The sequence below is a fragment of the Dendrobium catenatum genome, unplaced genomic scaffold (genome assembly GCF_001605985.2).
Source record: "Dendrobium catenatum unplaced genomic scaffold, ASM160598v2 fragScaff_scaffold_1381, whole genome shotgun sequence".
Lineage (NCBI taxonomy): Eukaryota > Viridiplantae > Streptophyta > Magnoliopsida > Asparagales > Orchidaceae > Dendrobium > Dendrobium catenatum.
The window spans coordinates 896772-918085 of NW_021319843.1; the positions used below are offsets into that span (position 1 = coordinate 896772).

Here is a 21314-nt window from a genome sequence, read left to right on the forward strand (position 1 = left end):
AACCTTGGACAGACGGCTTAGGAGCCGGCCCCCAAACTTCGGAGTGAACTAATTCTAACAGATTATTTTTCCTAGAAGCAGATGAATTAAAAGGAAGTTTATGTGTTTTAGATTGTTTACACCAATGACAAGAAAGCAAAGGATTTCCTATGCTAAGCTGCAGATTGCAAGAAGCAATACGTCTGCTTGTTCTTTGATTTGGGTGACCCAGTCGGTCATGCCACAATGTTGATTCGTGAACAGTTGAGTGTAGAGCTGTATCCTGCGGTTTGGGAACTGGACAGCAAAGAGTGTATAATCCTCCTTTGCAAGGTCCTTGCAGGATCACTTGATTATTCGTCAAATCCTTAAAAGAAAAACCATGAGGATCAAATGTTATAGCAAGATTGTTATCTTGAGTAAGTTTGGAAATAGATAGCAGATTATATTTCAAGAAAGGAGAATGTAGAATATGAGATAATTTAATCTTACGAGAGGGAGTCGGTAGCAATCCCTTTCCGGAATTTTCAATGCTAACCGAGCTCCCGTCGCCGATTGTTATGCTTTCTGAGCCTCTGTATGGTATAGAACTGGACAAGTTATCAAGCGATCTTGTCATGTGCGCGGAGGCACCCGAGTCAAGATACCATTCGGTATTTGCAGGTGTTGAGTTTGCGTGAAGCGCATTGTGTTGATTGCTATTTTGTTTCGGGATGTATTGCGTGTTTAACCGGTGCCAACAATCTGAAGCACTGTGACCTCTTTTTAAGCAAATTTGGCAAGAGACCACTTGTTTGGTTGGCTGATCTTTGTTCGAGTTACCAGAGGGAGGCATTCGTCCGCGAGATCTGCGTCCTTTGCCTCTATATGTGAACAGAGCCACCTGATGTTCATCCACGGAGCTTGCTCGTGCATTGTCGGCTGCAAGATGAATCTCCTCACTGATTAACAGAGGATATAATTGATCAAGAGTCAGAGGGGTAAGCATTGTGCGTATAGACGTCTTGAACGATTGATAAGAGTTGGGTAGCCCGTTGAGGATGTATAAGATGATATCCTCGGTGTCTATCTGTGCTCCGGCAGCCGCGATTTGATCGACGAGAGATTTGATGTCGGCGAGATATTGCGTCATAGTTGAATTCTTGAATGATATGTTGTGCAATTCGTTCTTGAGTTGAAGGACGCGCGATCGATTTGTAGATTGGAATCGCTGTTGAAGCGTGATCCAAATCGAAGCGGTAGACTCAAGATTGAGCACATACGGGAGGATGGAGGATGAGATTGTCGCACACATTGCAGCAGCGATGTTTTGGTCGGCAAGAATCCAGCTAGTATAAGCGGGATTGATAATCATGCTTCCATCAGATCCAGCGATATTTTTGGCCGGAATTGGAGCCAGTGGATCCAAGAACGATTCAAAACCATTCGCCCGAGTGATTTTGAGAATTTGTGATCGCCTTACCGGGTAGTTATCGGTGGACAGCGGAGATTGAACAAAGTTCTTGAGGTTGGCAAGAACGAATTTGAGAGACGCAGAAATGCCGGATTGGTCGGAATTTTCCTGAGCCATTGATCCAGACATTTGGAAAGAACACGATGAAGCCATAGGTCCCGAATTTAGGTGTACCTATCTGATACCATGTTGAATCTTGATTGCTGAGATGAGGTAAGAGGAGCAGAGAAGAGTGCGTAGCAGAAGAAGAAAATACTTTGTCTTATTGATTTGTTTTCAGAGGTACAGGAGTATAAATAAGATTTCTACTACTATGGCTACATGAAGGCAATACAGATTTATAATTATGTGTTTGTGTTGCTGTTGCTAATAGTAATATGGACGAGGGGTACACCTTTGTCGGGAGCACTAGAACCTGTGGGCAACAGATGAAGACCTTCCAAGGGCGGGGATGCAAATGGGGAAGTTGCTGAAATCACTGGACAGCAATGACGAACTTCTGGCTAGCAGGTATTTCCTCAGGAGAACTCCGGACAGCAGGTAGAATCTGTCCAGAAATCTTTGGACAGCAGTGGAGACTTGCTGGAACCTCTGGGCAGTAGTTAGGAGGTTTTCCTGGACAGCTTCTTTACGGATTTGAGCCCTCCTATATAGAGGTCAGCAAGCTGGAATTGCAAGAAAAACTCTGTAATAGCCTTAGAATTCTCTGGACAGCAAAATAACTCCAGCACGGACTCTACTTCAGCAGTCACTGGAAGGGTTTGAACGAGTAACCAGTGGAGGAAGGAGTGGGATGGAATGACCGCTAGAGTAGGGAGGGGCGGCACAACTTTGGGCTATATTTTGGACTCAATAGGTAGGAGACCAAAGAGGGCCTGAAATATGTTTCAGAATTTTCGAATTGGGAATTAGGAGGGGATTTGAATTTCAAATCCCAAGTAATTAAGGAAAATAAAGAGGGGGCTGATTTGGGGGAGAAGATTGGGTTTGATTTGGAAGGAAATAATTAAACAAGAGAGGAAAGAGGGGCCGGCCATATGGGGGGAAAGGATTAGGTGTCTAGGTTCAACGTATGGGGGCCCACGGATTCAATAAAGGATTTAAATCAAATCTGAATTTTAATTTCAGATTTCATTGAATGAAGGGGTTTCCTAATCGGCGTTGATTAATAAAGAAGGTATTTGAAATCCAAATATTTATTGAATTCAAATGAATGCACCTTCCTAATTGAGAGAGGTTATTTTCGGAAAGTATTTAAGGTAGGTTCGAATTTTGAAATTCAAAATCCATGAGGCATTTGGAGGGGATTAAATTTGAAATTTCGATTTCAAATTCAAAGAGGGTGAGGGCTCAATGAGGAAACAACACAAGCCAAGCCCAAGGAAGGAAGACCGGCGGCATGAAGAGGAGGAAGGGGATTGTGGGAAGTGTTTTATGAGTTTCCAAAACAAGCTTGGCCAATTAGGAGGGAAAATAATGAGTCCTCTCTAAATTGAATTTAGATTGGATTCAAAATTTGAAAACTTTCCTTAATTGGATTTTGCAAATAAGGAAAGTTTTTGAATTTCAAAATTTTCTAACTCCTTTCTTTCTTGCAAGAGCCAATTTATGGAGTCATTATGACGATTAAAATCATCATAATGATTTGAGGTGTAGGTGGGGCCGGCAGTCAAGTAGGTGGGGCCGTCGGTCAAGAGGGAAGAGGCGGGTTCGGCTTTGGGTGGAGGTGGCTAGGAGGTAGGTCAGCGGGTGGGATTGTGGAAGGGGAATTTGGTGGGGATCAAGGGGTATTTTGGTGGCAGAATGAAAGTAGAGGGATGACGAGAAATCGGTGGGGAATAGACAGAGATAGAATAGAAAAGGTAGACGAAGACCATGAGCCACGGACTCTTCCGATGACGGGTGGGTATTGCGTTTGCTCACCTTGAGCTCTCTATTCCTTCTCTCTTGTGCACTCACAAGAAGAAGAAGAAGAAGAAAAACCCATAAAATTTCATTATCAAATCATCATCCCAAAATACAAAACAACTAGCCTATAAATAGGCCTAATGAAAAGAAAAGAAATCAAAGACTAAAATGTCCTTCGGTCTACAATATTACATGACCACCCGTAAGGATATAAAGGGAAAAATAATAATATAAAATAAACTAGTACATAAAACATATAAGTAAATAACTCAAGATCATAGCCGTTGATCTCCAATGTCGTCATCAGCAACTCTATGCAAATCCCAAGAAATGTATGTACCTCACAACGAGCGTCACCTTCCTACATCTTCGCAAGGAATTTCAGCCGATCCTGAGAAGGTACGAGCAATCAACGAATGGACTGAACCTAAGACTATCTGAGAAGTTCAGAGTTTCCATGGATTGGCCACATTTTATAGGAGGTTTAATAGGAACTTTAGCACCATAGTGTCACCCATAACCGACTGCCTCAAGAAAGGAGATTTTCAATGGACTGTGCCTGCCTCTAAGCTTTCGAGGAGATAAAAAGGAGAATGGTAGAAGCTACAGTTATGTGTCTACCCGATTTTTCAAAAGTTTTTGAAGTAACCTGCGACGCATCTGGAATCGGTATAGGAGGAGTTCTATCACAAGAGGGACATCCCATCACGCATTTTAGTGAGAAGTTAAATGACATCCGACAACGGTACTCTACCTATGATAAGGAGTTTTATGCTATCATTCAATCCCTTAGGTATTGGAGACACTATTTATTGCCCCAAGAGTTTGTCATCTTCTCCGACCACGAAGCCCTGCGTTACATAAATTCGTAAAAGAAACTCAATGCACGACATGGTCGCTGGGTCGAATTCCTCCAAGAATACACCTACACCATCCAACACAAAGCCGGGAATGAAAACAAAGCAGCAGACGCCCTTAGCTGTCGGATGATGATGACTCGAGAAATGAGAATTGAAGTGATTGGATTCGAGCGTGTCTTAAAGAAGACTATAAATATTGCCATGATTTTAGTGAGATCTATGCTCGTTTGACTTCCGGACATGAACGCATGTTCTCAAAAATGGCCCATTTCCTCCCATATTCAAAAACTTTTGACGCCTCCCGGGTCGCTAAGCTCTACTTTGACGAAATAGTTAGACTTCACAGTCTACCAAAAACCATCGTTTCCGATAGAGATGTTAAGTTTACGAGTTATTTTTTGAAAACTCTGTGGCACAAGATGGATACGAAACTACAATTTTCTACATCCTTCCACCCCCAGACCGATGGGCAAACCGAGGTTGTTAACAGGAGCTTAGGAAGCCTCTTAAGGACCTTGGTAGATGAAAACCTTAGATATTGGGATTCTAAGTTGCCTATTGTTGAATTTGCCTATAACAATTCTATTAACCGAACCACGGGTCTGAGTCCAACCGAAATTGTGTACGGATACCAACCTAGGCAACCTATAGATTTAATTCCCATGGGTCTTAAGTCTAGAGCATCCGAATCTGCATCTGCATTTGCATCGCATCTACAAGAATTGCACAAAGAAATTAATAAGAAAATTGAATAAAGCAATGCTAACTATAAACACAATGCGGACCTCAAGAAACGATTTAAAGAATTTGAAGTGGGAGACTCTGTGATGGTTCAGATTCGTCCGGAACGGTTCCCGCAAGGGACCGTCAAGAAGTTACATGCAAGAAGTGCAGGACCTTTCAAAATTACATTCAAAATAAATAGTAATGCTTATGTGCTAGACTTTCCCGAGGGTTTTAACATTAATCCTACATTTAATATTGAAGTTCTTGTAGCCTACGAAGGTTCAGAGTTTAACCCCACCAATCCATTATATATAGAGCCTTATGTGACCGTACCTATTGAGATCCCCAGCCTACCCCCACTTCCAAACATTCCCACTTTACCTACCGCGGAGAGAATTGAGACAATACTTAGCGATGAAATCATTTGCACTAAAGACGGTGGTCGCCGAAGGTATCTAATTCAATGGGCAGGAAAGCCGGAGACGGAGAACGCGTGGATCGACCGGGATGAGCTGCAGAAATTGGATCCTGACTTACTGGAGTGGTACGAGGCTTCTAAAGACGCTTACTCGACGGGGTCGAGCTTTCTCCCACCTGGGGAGAATGATGAGGACATCAGATTTCGACACGTGTACCATCGTCAGAGACGCAGATCGACGGCTACGATCCAGAGCCATTATTTCTGATTTATTTATGACTTATTTTGTATTTTATTTATTATCGCATTTTATTTTCCTAGTTTACCCCTGTGGGTATTGAGTCGTTTGTGTAGCCCTGAGAGCATTTGTGTCTTTTAGCTTTGTTTTATCTTGGGCTATTTAAAGGAGGCTTCATGCATTGTAGAGATTGATGAATTATTGATAATGAAAATTTTATGTTCTTATTGATCTCTTAGTGAGTTCATGTGAGGAGAAGTCCAAGGAGGACAAGAGCAAGACCCGTCAACCGTTGGTGGATTATGAGGTTCGCGGCCTGATTTCTTATCCTTCCCCTATACACCCACATCATCCCCACGCCAAATACCTGTCGGCCTCCCATTAGCCCCCAAATCCCCTTCCCTTTCCCCTCAACCCGAGCCCCACCCTCGTCCCGTAGGCCCTTCCGTTAGCCGCCGGCCTCCCCTCCACCACCAACCCTCCCAACCGTCAACCACTGGCCTGGTACCCCCTCTCCCCAGATGTTTTCAAATTTTGAAATTCAAATTGATTGAATTTTAAAGTTTCCAAATTTGTCCAAAGCCAAATTAGGAAAGTTTCAAATGAGGTTCAATTTAAATTTAAATTGAACCTCATTTGAAATTATCATCCTTAATTAGCCAAAGCGAATTTGGAAATCCTTAATTCTCTTCCCTCTAACTCCTCTCCCTCTCATAATGCCGCCGGCCTCATAGGGGAAAACCCAAATTGATTTCTCTTAATTTACCCCATCCCCACTTGGAATTTGAAATTCAAATTCACTTAATTTCCCTCCAATTCCCCTTAAACTGAAATTAATTTCAGTTTTTCATAATCCCTCAAACCCTAATTAGACCTACCCGCCCCTCTCCCTTCTCCTCTCTCTCTCTACCCGAGCCCACCCCTCCCCCTTGTTTCCTTGGACAATTTCCACCAAGGGCTGACTCGTCCTCCACCAAGTTACTACCTACCGCAAGGATATCTCATAGTCATGTATGGCCGATCCCGAGCGTGATCACGAATTTGCGTACGATCATCAAGGCGACATTGACGTCATCCGATCACCATTCTTTGACGTCGGATTCGGCTTCAACCACACCGTCAAGGATTATTTGAACCGGATTCTTCCCCATGTCGTGGATATCCTAGACGAGCAACTTCCGGCAGACGAGTGGATCATCAACGGGCGTCCATTCTCTTCTCCAAATCCGACCTCTTCCTCGACGACTAGCCCCCTCGGCATTACTTGTTTGATAGTGGCATCGTTGAGTTTGTGTGCCATCCTCTTCCGCTAACCGAGTGAATTCAAGAGCGTATGTGAGGGACTTCGAGGTAAAGGATCTAGATCTTAAAATGTGGATTTTGTTAGAGTGCCATATGTTTTATTATTTATTTAACGGTGTAATTTTGCTAGTATTCTGTGGTTTTTAATTGTAACCCTTTTACATCGTTTAGTTCTTCCATGAATATTTTCTAACAACCTATCTTGACCCGCATCAGTTCATATTTAGCTTGGAAAGTTCCTAAATTATTAATTTCTTCACGCAATTCTTGATTGTATTGCATCAAACTCAAATGAAAACTTCCTATATAAACTCTGCATGCACGTAAGAAATTAAGCATGCAATATATTAGCAAAAAATATCACTACTCACAATTCAAACAAAATTCCTCAAAATTAAGAAAGGGAGCCAATTATGTCATTCATATAAATTCAACTTCAAAACATTAAAAACTTTTTAATAGGATATTACTTTGGACATTCGTTCAGTTCAAATAAATTCACAAGAAAATGGATGAATTAAACAGATCAAAAAAGAAGATACCCATAATTCGCATCCCAGAGTGAGGCGATCATTTGTGGAAATCACTGGTAAAACAAGACTTTCAGTAGGAATTTGTGAAACACGTGAGAACAAAAAAATAGCAGCGTCCAGGGACTGAAAAAATAAGCGAGCCCCAGCGAAGAAGAAATTTCCAATACTGCGGATTAAATTACATGGTCATTAGAATCCAAAGAACAAGTACAATCAAAAATTTTTATCATGCAGAAACATTAATTACTAAGTTAGCATACCCAGTTCCAGATAAACAATATATTATTTTGCTAAAACAAAGTAAAAAAAAAACAAAATAGCAGATCATTCACCATGTGATCGCCATGTGAAGATAAAAAAAAGGCAAAAACAATTACTTAATCTAAAATGAGTGCCAGAGAGTATCACCTGCCATTGCTGAAACAAAAAGAATCGCTTGTGCGTCGGAGAATCTGCAGGGCAGATACTGTCATATTGAGTCAATGAATGCATTATATGTGAAAACGTATTCTAAGTAATAAGATGCCCGACTTCATGCATACAGAATCATGCACTGGACGGAAATAGAAAAGACAAAAAGATGATTATGCAATGAAACTCAGCATTTGTCCTGAGAATATGCAGCTATAAAGATATTAGGACATGCTACAATAACATAAATTCAGGCTCTTAGAAACAATGTTTCAATCAAGCTCATGTAACCTATAATTGACTGGCAGCAATTATGGGCAGCTAGTAATGAAATTGTGAATCATCATCATCTCATCACCAAAAAGAGTGATTTGATCTCATCAACCAATATTATAGCAAATGATAAATCGAATATCAATCTGTTGTAAAACAAATAATACATCTAAAAAAATATTATAGACAAGGACACTACAAAATAACAAAAAAAGAGATACTCATAACATTCAGATTTCAGCCTAAAAACTGTGTTCCCTTAAATTCTTGTATAGTGAGCACGCGAACAAGCACATATGGAAAGCAGAGCCTACTTGAACGGTATATCATTAAAAAAAAACGTGAATAGTGGCAAAAGGAAATAACAAGACAAGTAGATGACATGGTGATTTCACTATGCAGCAAATTTGTCTAGCTGAGTATATACCATTTGATTAATTTTAGGTTTACTGCAACATTTATGTATTACTTGATTCCTCGTGGAAAGCAGAGTAACTCTTTGGTAGTTTTGTTTGATCTAGAAATTCGGTATATATCTTCTAGCCATAATAAAGTTCTGATACATTTTGATTGTCACTATATTTAGGATGCAGAAATTTTATTAAGAGATTTCTGTTGTTAATCAAACCAGAGAGTTGGCAATGATGTCATAATTCTAACATGAAGAGAATAATGTTGCATCATCATAAATGAATACGGCCAAGAATTGTGTAAAGTAGGTATATTTTTGCAGTTGTTAAAAACATGCTTGTGAAAATTGGACCGGACATAGAACTGGAAGGAGTGGTTTAAAATTCAATGGTTCAACTAGGATTGAAACGGATGACATAATAATATTAAAATTATTTAAATAATATCTAAATGAAATACTAATGATGTAATAATTATGTCCAAATATACTAAAAAATAAATAGAATTTTACACAAATAATATTAGCTATAATTTTAAATTTAAATATCCTCAATTTTAAATTTGATTCATAGAACAACAACAATATCAAGCATTTATCCCACTATGTCGAGTCAGCCACATGATCATTTTTCGCTATTGTGTCCTATTAAGAGTCAAATTTCACTTAAATCTAATAAAAATGTCATTTCTAATACTTTCTAACCAAACCTTTTTAGGTCTACCTCTACCTTTCTTTCATAGGCAAAATCTAATATATCTACTCTCCTAACTGGGTTATCGAAAGGCGACCATTTTATGTGTTTATTTTAAATCAATATTATGTTTCTCTTTTAATGGCGAGCATTTTGCACCATTAAGCATTGTAGGTCTAACCACCATCTTATAGAATTTCCCCTTAAGTTTGACGGGGAATTTTCTATCACACAATAAGTCAAAAACATTCCTCTATAAATATATATAATAATTTATTTAATATTTTATATAAATTTATTAAATTAATTTAACTTAATTAAATGGTTCAATTGAACCGACTGTTCTTCAAAAACCAGGACCGATTTGTTGGTTACCCGATAGAACTGATCATTCATTCCAATTTTAACCGATCAAATGTTAAAGCGGTTTTTTGGTTTGAACAAACTGGTTACCCGACCGATTCCCGATTCAAACGGTTGAACCGAATCGTCCGGTCCCAATTTTAAAACGGTGGTAAAAAGTCATTATATAGGATGTCATTATTGAACTTCCCTTTTTAGGCCATATATATCATACTCAAGAAAGTAAAAAAAATTTATTTACAAACAGGTATCTGCTTTTTTCTGTCGATGACATTTCCTCAAGCTTCTTGTAATTTATACATAAGTTTTTTAAGAATAAAGCATTCATATCAGATATCTTGAAGCATTTGAGTCCCTAACATCAAACGTAATCACCTTAGAAGCACCATGATGGTCTGATTTCACAAATGGTAGCACAAGTCAGTACCAAAGAGCAGTTTCCAGGTGTGTTTCACATTTTACTTGAATTTATTGATGCTACTGACCTGAAGCATATCTAAGCTTATCACATATATATCAATTTAAAATCATAATTGTTGAAATCCAACCATTCCCATTGCAAAGGATCCGACGGACACAGAGATCAATCCGTGGGATGCTCTCATGGATCACGCCATGGTGAAATCCAGTCGTTCCCAGTGCAAAGGATCCGACGGACACAGAGATCAATCCATGGAATGCTCTCATGGATCACGCCATAATGAAGGAACGAATTTATGAAAGATTTTATTAGAAATTTTATGTATTAAATATGTAATATATTATTTCCTCATTAAGATATCTTGTATAGATCTATAAATAGGGAAGATAGTAATGAATAAAGCTAAGCTTTTCTTCTCAAATCTCTTATTTGTAACATGGTATCAGAGATAACGGCCTTCATTGCCGAGGAAGAAAGATTGCCGAAGGAGAAAAAAAGAAGAAAAAGTAAATCAGAAGCTGCTTGTGGGAAGAGGTCTTACCAGAGCCTAGTGGAAGACGAACCCGAAGCCTCGACGCAAGAAGAAGCCGCTCGGGAGAAGATGGCTCTCGGACGCTCCTTCTCCGGTCTTCCTATCTCACTCGGATACGCCAGGCGGACGAAGTTGTGCCGAAGACGAACCCTTGAGGACGGAGGAGCGAAGCAGCCTGCGCCTAGCCGCTATTCGATCCGAGTCTTTTTAAAGACTAGGCTTGGTACGGTTTATTAAACCAAACGGAAGCCTTCATTGTTATCCAAGATCGCATAGATAGTATTTATTACTATCATCATGTCAGAAGTTCATTCCTCCCAAAGCATTGACCAAACCTAGGGCTGTCAAAACTGGGTCACGGGTCGGGTTCGGGTCCAACCCGAAATTGACCCGACACTGTTCAACCCGACCCGAACTCGACCCGTTTTTGCAAACGGGTCGGTTTTCCGAACCCGAACCTGACCCGCATCGGGTCCGGGTCAACCCGAACCCGACCCGATTCGGGTATATTTTATTAATTTTTTTATTTAATTCAATTTATTTAAATCTAAATCAAATTAAGGAAAGATTTACTTCAATTAATTTAAAATAAATCAAGATTAATTTATTTGGGCAATAATGTTTATAATTTTTTGAAATATCATTAACTTAGTTCATAAAAATCCTTTAAAACCCTCCTAAATTAATTAAAAATGGGTCAAATCGGGTTGATTTCGGGTTTCCGGGTCAACTCGAACCCGACCCGGTTTTACAAACGGGTCGAAATCCCTAACCCGACTTGACCCGAACCCGAAATTTTCGGGTCGGGTTCGAGTCGGGTTTTCGGGTCGGGTCAAATATTGACACCCCTAACCAAACCGAGGAGTTGGTGGTGCACCAAGGATGAGGTGACCTCCAAAGCATGCAATCGTCCAATCGTCTAAATGTGAAGAACTACCTAAAGTGGTCTCAATTTGTGAAGATCTATTTGAAAGGGAAAGGGAAAATACACCACCTCCTTGGAGGATGACCAAAAGAATGAGATCCTAAACTCGGGGCGTGGGATGAAGCAGACTCCATGATTATGTCGTGGTTGTGGAATTCCATGACTCCGGAAATTAGCGATACATTTATGTTCCTTTCCACTGCAAAAGATATATGAGATGCTGCCAGACAGACCTTCTCCAAAGCCCGTGATGCGGCTCAAATCTTTGAAATTAAAGTTAAAGTTGGAAGCACAAAACAGGGGAGTAAGACCGTGACAGAGTATGCCACCCTTCTACAAAATATGTGGCAAGAACTTAATCATTATAGATGCATAGAAATCAGATGTCCGAAAGATGCTGCGATCCTCAAGAACTTTATTGAAAAAGATAAGAGTTTTGATTTTCTTGCAGGACTAAATGAAGAATGTGACCAAGTTAGAGTCCATATTCTCGGCAAAGAGGAGACGCCGTCACTCAATGAAACTATTTCTCTCATCCGCGCAGAAGAAAGCCGACGAGGAGTGATGTTAAAACCAAAGGTCGTGGAAAGTTCCCAGTGCAAAGGATCCGACGGACACAGAGATCAATCCGTGGGATGCTCTCATGGATCACGCCATGTTGAAATCCAGTCGTTCCCAGTGCAAAGGATCAGACGGACACAAAGATCAATCCGTGGAATGCTCTCATGGATCACGCCATAATGAAGGAACGAATTTCGGAAAGATTTTATTAGAAATTTTATGTATTAAATCTGTAATATATTATTTCCTCATTAAGATATCTTGTATAGATCTATAAATAGGGAAAATAGTAATGAATAAAACCAAGCTTTTCTTCTCAAATCTCTTATTTGTAACAATAATAATCATAACAAATAAAAATCATAATGATGGTAGCCACTATATCTACATTTGAATCTATTACATTCATTTTATCTTTCTAATAACTACTTTATCTTAGAAATTATGTGGTGCAGAATTTTACCGAAATTAGTATTTACTGTTATACTATATCTTAGAATGTTTCGGGTAAATCCTTTCTATGCAAACAAAGGTGATAAAAAGAAAATTAAACAAAGTTGAAATATATTCACAACAAATATCTGAATGTGGAAGAAACAATCAGGATATTTTCACATCCTGAAATTTACCTGATTGTGAAAGTAAGCCAGAAATGCACGTATTGTTTCCCCATAAGGACGAGAAACACCATTCCATAAGAAATGCTGGCCTTCAACGATTCTATACCTGTAAATTTTCATAAATTTCAACAAAGTAACAGAACTGAGATTCAAATAAAAAACATATGTAATCATAATTTATTAAGACAGCAAATTTTGATAGCATGTGATTGAAATCATTCATCAAATGAGGATCGAAAATTTGATAAAATCCGGAAAGAAATCAGAAGAATACTTATGGTGACTCCACATAAGACAATGCACATGAGCATACGCGCAGGCGCACAATGCGTGCTTGCACACAGGGAGAGTTAAGTTACTATCCCTTTAGTAGGATAAAACATCTTATTCTTACACAACTTTCACCATCCATCATAAAATTTAAATGGCTAAGATATGAAGCAGCTAAAGGGCAACTTTTTATATTACCACTGATTTTAAGCTTATTTAAATCTTAATCATTCAAAATTTGAGATAGAATCATGGAAGGTAAAAGATATATATATATATATATATGAGCGTACCTAAAATATCTTTAATCTTTAAAATATAAAAAATTGTAAAGTGAAAACAAAAATAAGTACTAGAGATTGATGGCAGAAAACACATCATATGATATTGAGTGATTCAATAACAATTCATAAATACCACTCAGATTTAGCATCTGATGCATCAAGAGGCAATCTATGTCCAAGCAATCTCCTAACAGCAATAGCTTCGGAAGTGCTTTCATCAGACAATCTCAAGCATCTTGATCTTATATCCCCTACAGCTGGTCCACCTGCACAAAGCAAATTATTTTACCTTTAAATTTATTATTTATGGGAAAAGAATTGCAAAATCCAAAGCTCAAAACAATCTAAATACTCATTGTGTCCATTATAGGATAAGATAGTCTACCTACAACGCGTACAATCTCAGCTGTACTGCCACCATCATCAGAAACAGGAAGAACATGAGCAACTCGAGTTGTAACTTTCTTCAGCTCTTCTGCCACACAGTTAAATGCAGTTCCTCCTACAGAATGTCCAGATGAAGATAGAATACTAAGGATTTTAGTGGAGTTGCAGAAATTAATGAGGATCTTAAAAAGGTATAATCTTCATTTATACAAAATTATGCAAGACTAATGCTGCAGCAAGAAACTCAAAGCATCAACAAAATGCATTGCCATGCCAAGAGCCAAGTTGTCATAGCATAATAAACCCAACTATTTAGAAAAAAGCACATTCTACCATGATTTCAAAAAACTTTCATCCAATTTCTCTGGCCGTTTTTGTGTCTCAGTATTGTTTGAAGCTGGAGATCCAAGGCAGCGTGATGTTCCAGAAAACATCATCAAAATTCTAACTACTTCTAATAAAATTCGCTAATATGTTAAACTGAAAAAGTCTTCAACAGCCAAAAAAGCTCAAAGCATGTGTTCTTAATTTGAGTATAATGCCAATGGCTGAGTTCAACTACAAGCATGTCATGATGGATGCATATAATGCTCAGTAGGAAATTTTTAAAAAAGAAAAAAAAAAAGATCAGACTCGAGAATCAGTCATCTGGCAAATTGAGAATTGGGAAAAACATGTGTATAAATATGCAAATGGGCAGAATAGGTATGATGTAAGATAACAAACTTAACCCATGTAAACCACTGGATCATTGGTAATCCGAAAGTAAAAATCTGGTAAAATGTGACATGGCGTTGCTGTATAAAAATAAGCTCTGATGAAGCAATTCATGCTGGCTATTGCTCCAAAACTTCCAGTAAAAAATATAAATAATCAAACGGAGGGCAGATATTAGGCGTACGATAAATCCCAATTCCGACTTAATAAATGAGTTAGTTCACACAGCAACCATAACGCACAGCAGATATGAAGCCAAGTTTATTTACGCTGAAATAATCGTTCACCTCCATAAAAATGGGAATTCACTTCCACCTAACGAACCAAAACCTTACACAGCCACCAGATGCACATATTTGTAATCCAGTACAGCAAAGTCCAGGATTAACCTTTTCAAAGTTATGAGATTCGTCCAATAAATGCTTAAAAAAAATCAACAATGGCTATCCACTTAATTCATTCAAAAAAGCTAAACCCCAGCATAATTGTGGATGAGGCAGCTCTATACCTGAGAAAACGAGTAAGGAGGGCTGTTGGCTAGGTTTGGGGCTCGACTGAGGGACAAAGAACGAACAAGCAGGAGAGCTATTACAGTGCGTGGAGGCCATTGTGACGCAGGATCTACGCAAGTACTGGGTGGAAGCCGCGGACCAATATGGGAGGACGACGGTAGCCACGGAGAAGTTCGCGAAGAGAAATGGGTGCGAGAAGGTAGAGCGGACGAAGGAGTTCTGTACCGGCGAGGGCGCTAAAACCCCATCCGCCATGGAGTACGTGTAAACCTAGATTGCCAACACTTCCCGCCCGTGTCTCCTTCCGTTCCCCCGCAGTCGCATCATCTCCAGCAATGCAGGAGCGTTATGCGCGTCATCCAAATTTATTCTGTAAGATGACAAGAGAAATTATTCGGTTTGGTTTTCCCTTTCTTTTCTGAATCTCATGTTATTTTCCCTGCACTTCCCTGCAGAGCAATCATGTCACAATTTTAATTTGGCTAGACCTGACTGGATTTGGATTAAGTGGAACTCTGCCAAAGTAATTTTTTCTCCCTCTATCATATCCCCTCAGCTCATCTCGGGTATTGTAAATGGTGCTACATTTTCTCCTTTTACGTTATCAGTTATATACGCTGAAAATAATAGAGAAGGCCGTCTTCCTCTCTGGGAACTGATTAAAAGTTGTGCTGCTTCTATGACCAATCCTTGGATTGTTATGGGCGATCTGAATTGTTGTAGATTTGCTACTGATAAATTGGGAGGTAACGCTTTATCCCACAGTAACTTAGATGAATTAAACTCTGTTATCTTTGATGCAAATCTAGAAGAATTGAATTTTGTGGGCAATAACTACACCTGGTTCAATCAGCACATCAATAACCCCATACATATCAAATTTGACAGAGTTTTGGTTAATGAGAAATGGACCACCTCTTTTCCTAATTCTTATTATTCGGTGCAAGCTCCTTCTTGTTATGACCATTGCCCTCTTATCCTTCACTCTTCTGACACTACCTCCTCCCACCACTGTTTTGTAAAAACCCTCCAAAGCTGATTTTTTTAGTGTTGTTAGTCCCGGACGAACCGGCCTTAGTCGCGGACGAACTGAAGAAAATTGTGAAGAATCTGTCATTTTCGTCTGTACAAACCTGGAAGGGTCGGGACGAACCTTCGGGACATTGATCATTGATACAACGATTGGGAGTCATAAGGAGATTATTATGCCGACGGGCGGCCGACGGGCACAGAGTGACGACTCTTATTGAGCCAACGGATATATTTATAGATTCTACAACAACACTATGGATTTCTACAACAGCACTATGGATTATCGACTTGAAAAACGCCTTAATAGCCAGTGATTGTACTTGTTCAGTAAGACTATTATATTGAATTGCATGTGTACGGTATTATCCTTATGATCTCATTACGGATTTTATTAACATTGACTTGTATGGATTTCCTGATATGAATTGATCTATTGATTACTTATTGATTTATTGATTACCCTACGCATGATTAATATCGACGGATTTATTGTTAGCGAATGGATTTATTGATTTACTGATATTGACGGATTTATTGTATTGAATTGATTTATTATTGAATGGATTTATTGACGGATTTACGGGTTTACTGTTACTGTACGATTTCATTGATATTGCATGTTATTAATGTCACTGGATACTGGCACCGATATGGATATGGATATTGTATTGATTCATGGATACAGATACCGATATTATTGATTCATCGATATTATGGATTCATTGATTCATGGATACTATTGATACTACAGATACTAATACTGATACTACAGATCCACTAATACATTGATTCATTATATTGATTCTTATAGCACGTGATTATTGATGTATTGATTTGATTGATTTATTGATTTGATTGATTTATATGATTATATTGATTTGATTTCAACCGTTGTTACGATGTATATATTTGATCATTTTATGTGATTCCATACCGATTGATATTATTGACCGGGATTAATTGATTTACTGATATGATTGATTTGATTTCATAGTTATAGCATAATCGTTCATGTCGTCACTGGATTGTTATTGATATTGATACATACGCTGCTGTTACTGATTGAGATACTGATCAACTGATATGTGATTTACTAAACATGTGATATCGATTACTAGATTTCATATGATTTATTGAGAAAGTTATATTGAATAACTGATCGATTTGCAAGTGCATGTTTTGATACGATTCTACTACATTGATTTGACTGATGTTATAGACTGATGTGATAGATAAGACGACTATTAAAGAGATTTGATGCACGAACTGATTTCTGATTTATTGAGCTTTATGGATTTTCTACTGTTCACTGATTCTATCATTGATGATTTTGAGATTCTATTGTTCATGCATTGATTTCTGTTTCTATACTGATTCCCGTATCTGCATCGACTCACTGATCATGTGCAACTGACTGTTATGGACTTGATTTGACCATTTGACATGCATATTACTTTCATGCCGTACTTTTATTTCAATTGTAGGCTTAGGTGACATGCTGGGCTTTTTGAAGCTCATTATATGTGGTTAACAATTTCAGGTCTGAGCAAGGGAGCAGGAAGTGATGGTTGATCAAGACTGTCAGACGAATCCTTTCACTATGGATGCTTGGGGCGTCACAGTTTTCTCTTCAAAAATTTATGGACCTCTTTTGACGATTTTTGGTAAATTCTACTTGATGTTTTCTCTGCTAATCAAGTAGGTAATCCGCTGGCTGATTTCTGCACTAAACTTCGGGTTTTAAAGAGTAGGCTCAAGCTGGAGCCATGGACTAATGCTAAGGCTATTCAAGAGCATATGGATTCCCTTCATAGTTATCAACTTTATTGTTTACAACAGATTTCAGCTAATCCTCTTAATGTGTCTCTTAATTGCAAATTGAAAGATGCCAACAAACAAATATCTAAATTCACTTCTCTTCATGTCTCTTGGATTATTCAGAGAGCCAAGGCTTCTTGGCTCTCTCAGGGGGAGGATGATTTAAAGTTTCTATACGCTAAGATTCGTCGTAGGAGGGCAAACAGTAATGCTGTGGTTAACATGGGATCCTCCTCAAATTGTTTTAGTGATGATGCTATTTATGGAATTATTAAGCATTATCAGGAACTTTACAATCCTCCTATTATTGAGGATTTAAATATGGAGCTCTTTCTTGCTGGTAATATCTTACAAACTTCTACTGCTGACTCTCTAATTATTTATGTGTCTGATGCTGAAATAAGGAAGGTGGTTTTTGAGGGCAAGGCTTTTTCTACTCCGGGTCCTGACGGGTACAATTTTCATTTTTACAAAAGAAGTTGGCACATCATTGGGCTGCTGGTCTGTAAGGCTGTTAAATCCTTCTTTATTTTGGGTAAAATGCCAATGGTATTAAAGCTATAGCTCTTACATTGATCCCCAAAACTAAACATTCCGCCTCTTTTACTGACTTTAGGCCCATAGCCTTATGCAATGTGATTTATAAAATTATTTTTAAAATCATTGCTAATAGGCTTAAGCATGTCATGCCTTTTATTGTGAAAGATACTCAGTCTGGTTTTATTAAATCTAGAATATCCACTGACAATATCATTCTTGCCCAAGAGATCCTATCTTTTGCTTCTAAAGGGAATTTTTTTTTTATTTTGTGCCAAATTTGACATCCTCAAAGCTTTTGATGATGTTTTCCAGAGAGTTTATTTTAGCAAGACTTCATCAAAAAGGTTTTCCTCCTTTGTTTATTTCCTGGGTCAAAAACTGCATTTTCGATGTCAATTTTTCCATTGTAATTAAAGATGCTCTTGAAGGGTATTTCTCCTCCACGGCTGGGTTAAGGCAGGGCTGTCCCCTAAGTCCTTATCTGTTTTGTATTGCCATTGATGATTTTTCCTCGATTCTAGATGATAATCTTTTTGTGAGAGCCCATTTCAAGAATTTTAGGCTTAGCCATCTCCTTTATGCTGATGACTTACTTGTTTTTGGTGAAGCTTCTCCTACCAATTGTATCACTCTTTTTCACATTATTAATATCTTCACCAAATCATCGGGCCTTCACATTAATCTGGACAAGAGCTCTCTCTTGCTTCCTATGAATCTTCCTAACGCTTGTGTTATCTGCAGCTCTCTTTGTTTGTCTTCTAAGGATATTGTCACCTATCTTTGTGTCCTTATATCCTTTAGGAGATTAAAAATTTTAGACATTTCTTCTCTGATGGATGATGTTACTAGAAAACTCTCTGGTTGGAATGCTAAGATATTGTCTTTTGCGGGGAGGCTTCAATATTTGAAATTTACCATGCTTAATTCTATAGCATATTGGATTAGGGGAGCTATATTACCCAAAGCTGTTTTTTAATTCTTCAGGAGAGCTGCCTCCAAATTTCTATTTTTTGAGGATTTGTCTGTTGGAAAAAAATTGCACCTTGTTGCTTGGGATAATGTGTGTAAGCCTAAAAATAGGGGGGGTGGCTTGGCCTTCCTAGTTCTTCTGCCCTTCAACACGGTTTTAACTGCTCTCTTATTCATAGAATTTATAATAGATCTTCTCCTCTGGCTGGTTGGTTTTTTAAGTATTACTCCTCTCCTTGGAAACTGGCTCATTCTAAGGCTTCAAAATTTTGGAAATCTATTTGATGTACTGCTGAAGCTACTAAGGAGAATTGGATTCTCAAAGTTACACCTAAATCCCCCTTCTCTCTTCTTTGGGACTATTGGTGCAATAATAGGCGTCTGGTTGATATATGCCCGGAGTATGCTAATTATGAGGATTATTCTCTGAGTAATTTTATCTCATTTGAAGGGCTCTGGCAATTCCCTCTTCCACTTCCGGCTGAGGTATCTAATGCTATTTTGAGTGTTAGTATTCTGGATTACAATTCTGAATGTTTAACTTGGGTTTCTGCTGGCAATGTCAAATTTAAAGACTTCACTGCTGATTTTTAAAAAAACCTTCCTGCTTGCTCTTGGGAAGATTATATCTGGCATAAGAGACACTCTTTGAGATTTTCTGTTTACACCTGGTTATCTTTGGTGGGAGGTCTTAAAACGGCTATGGAGCTTCACCGTAGAAACATTGTGGTGGATTTGTCTTGCTCTCTTTGTTACTGCTACACTGAGAGCACCAATCACTTGTTTTTTTACTGCACATACTCGCACTCAATTATCTTGGCTCTTATACCTGAATCTGCCACTATTCTTCTCAGACCCAATCTGTTGCAGCTTTTCGACCGGGTGAATGATAACCAAAAATTTTCTTCTCAAATCGAAAAACTTTATTTTATTACAATTTGCTGCACGGTTTACTATGTTTGGAGAGAAAGAAATGATATGAGATTTGCTTTATCTGCTTCTAGCACCTCAACGACTTTGTTTAAGATCAAGAAAGCTATCATATCTAAGGTCTCCAAATGGTGTGATGGAGATCAATTGCTGAATTTTACTGTATAGGCTAGTTGGACTGTTCTGTTATGGACTTATATGCTTTGACTCTATGGAAGTATTATTTGGAAATTTGGGAATTTTTGTTTGCTGCTAGGTCTCTTGCTGCTGCTTGCTATACCTACCTGGACTGCTGTTGAATCTGATTCCACTCATTATCATTAAGCCTTCCTGGACGATGATGAAGCTCCCAGTTTTGATTCCCTTGGATGGCCTTCGGGTAACCAGGGAAATGTTGCCTCGGTTTATTTCTTTTATTTCTGAGTCCAGGTTCACCCAGGCTTGGGAGCATTTTGCGGGTACAGAATTTTATTTATTTGGGTCAGTTTTGTCTTTGCTGCTTGGTAGACTTTTTATAGTGGCATTAGTTCATTTATGTATTTTCTGTTATTCTGCAGCCTTGGCTGATAGTTTGTTATAGGTTTTTTTTTGTTATGCAGCCTTTTTGCTGATAGTTTTTGTTGACTACTACTGATAGGTTGTGGTAGTAGTCAATCATCTTTATGTATTCTTTTGTTGTTGGAATGAAATGGGCTTATGCCCCTAATTTTCCAAAAAAAAAAAAAAAATCTCAAAATGATGGAACTATTACAATTTTATAATTTTTATAAATAATTTATATATTTTAGATCACAGCAACATGTGAAAAATAGTAGCAGCTAGATCTAATTTAAGAAGGATTTCATAAATTCTAAGTCCTTAAGATGTTAAATTCTGAAATTTATTTGACAAAATTCTAAAGGTATTTAAACCTTGCTAAGAAGTATGTTAAATCATTATAAATTATGATGTTAATATTATTCAGAATTTAAGATGATTAATTAATATAATATTTATATTTTAAATATTTATTAATTTTAATTAATACAATAAATTATAATTAGAATAATATAATTTCAAATTAATTTAATTATCAATTTATTTATTTAGATATTATTTTAGTAAATATTTTAATGCTAATAATAATGATAGTTAGATAATTAATTATGTAATCATTATCTAAAAATTAATTATTTAATTACTATTTACATTAATAATTATTTTATTAAAATTTAAGTATTATTTTAATG

General features: G+C 37.9%; 1 protein-coding gene across 2 annotated transcripts; it reads right to left on the reverse strand.

Annotated features, from left to right (window-relative positions):
* Positions 1-7426: 7426 nt before the first annotated feature.
* Positions 7427-15198, reverse strand: LOC110092281 (uncharacterized protein YNL011C; the record flags this gene model as incomplete). 2 transcript variants are annotated; one of them, XM_020816766.2, is given in 6 exon segments in its annotated part: positions 7427-7583; positions 7826-7869; positions 12636-12732; positions 13314-13446; positions 13566-13682; positions 14793-15198. In XM_020816766.2, coding segments are annotated over 6 exon segments (807 nt in total), but the record flags the coding sequence as incomplete, so codon positions are not given.
* Between the last annotated feature and the right edge of the window lie 6116 nt (positions 15199-21314).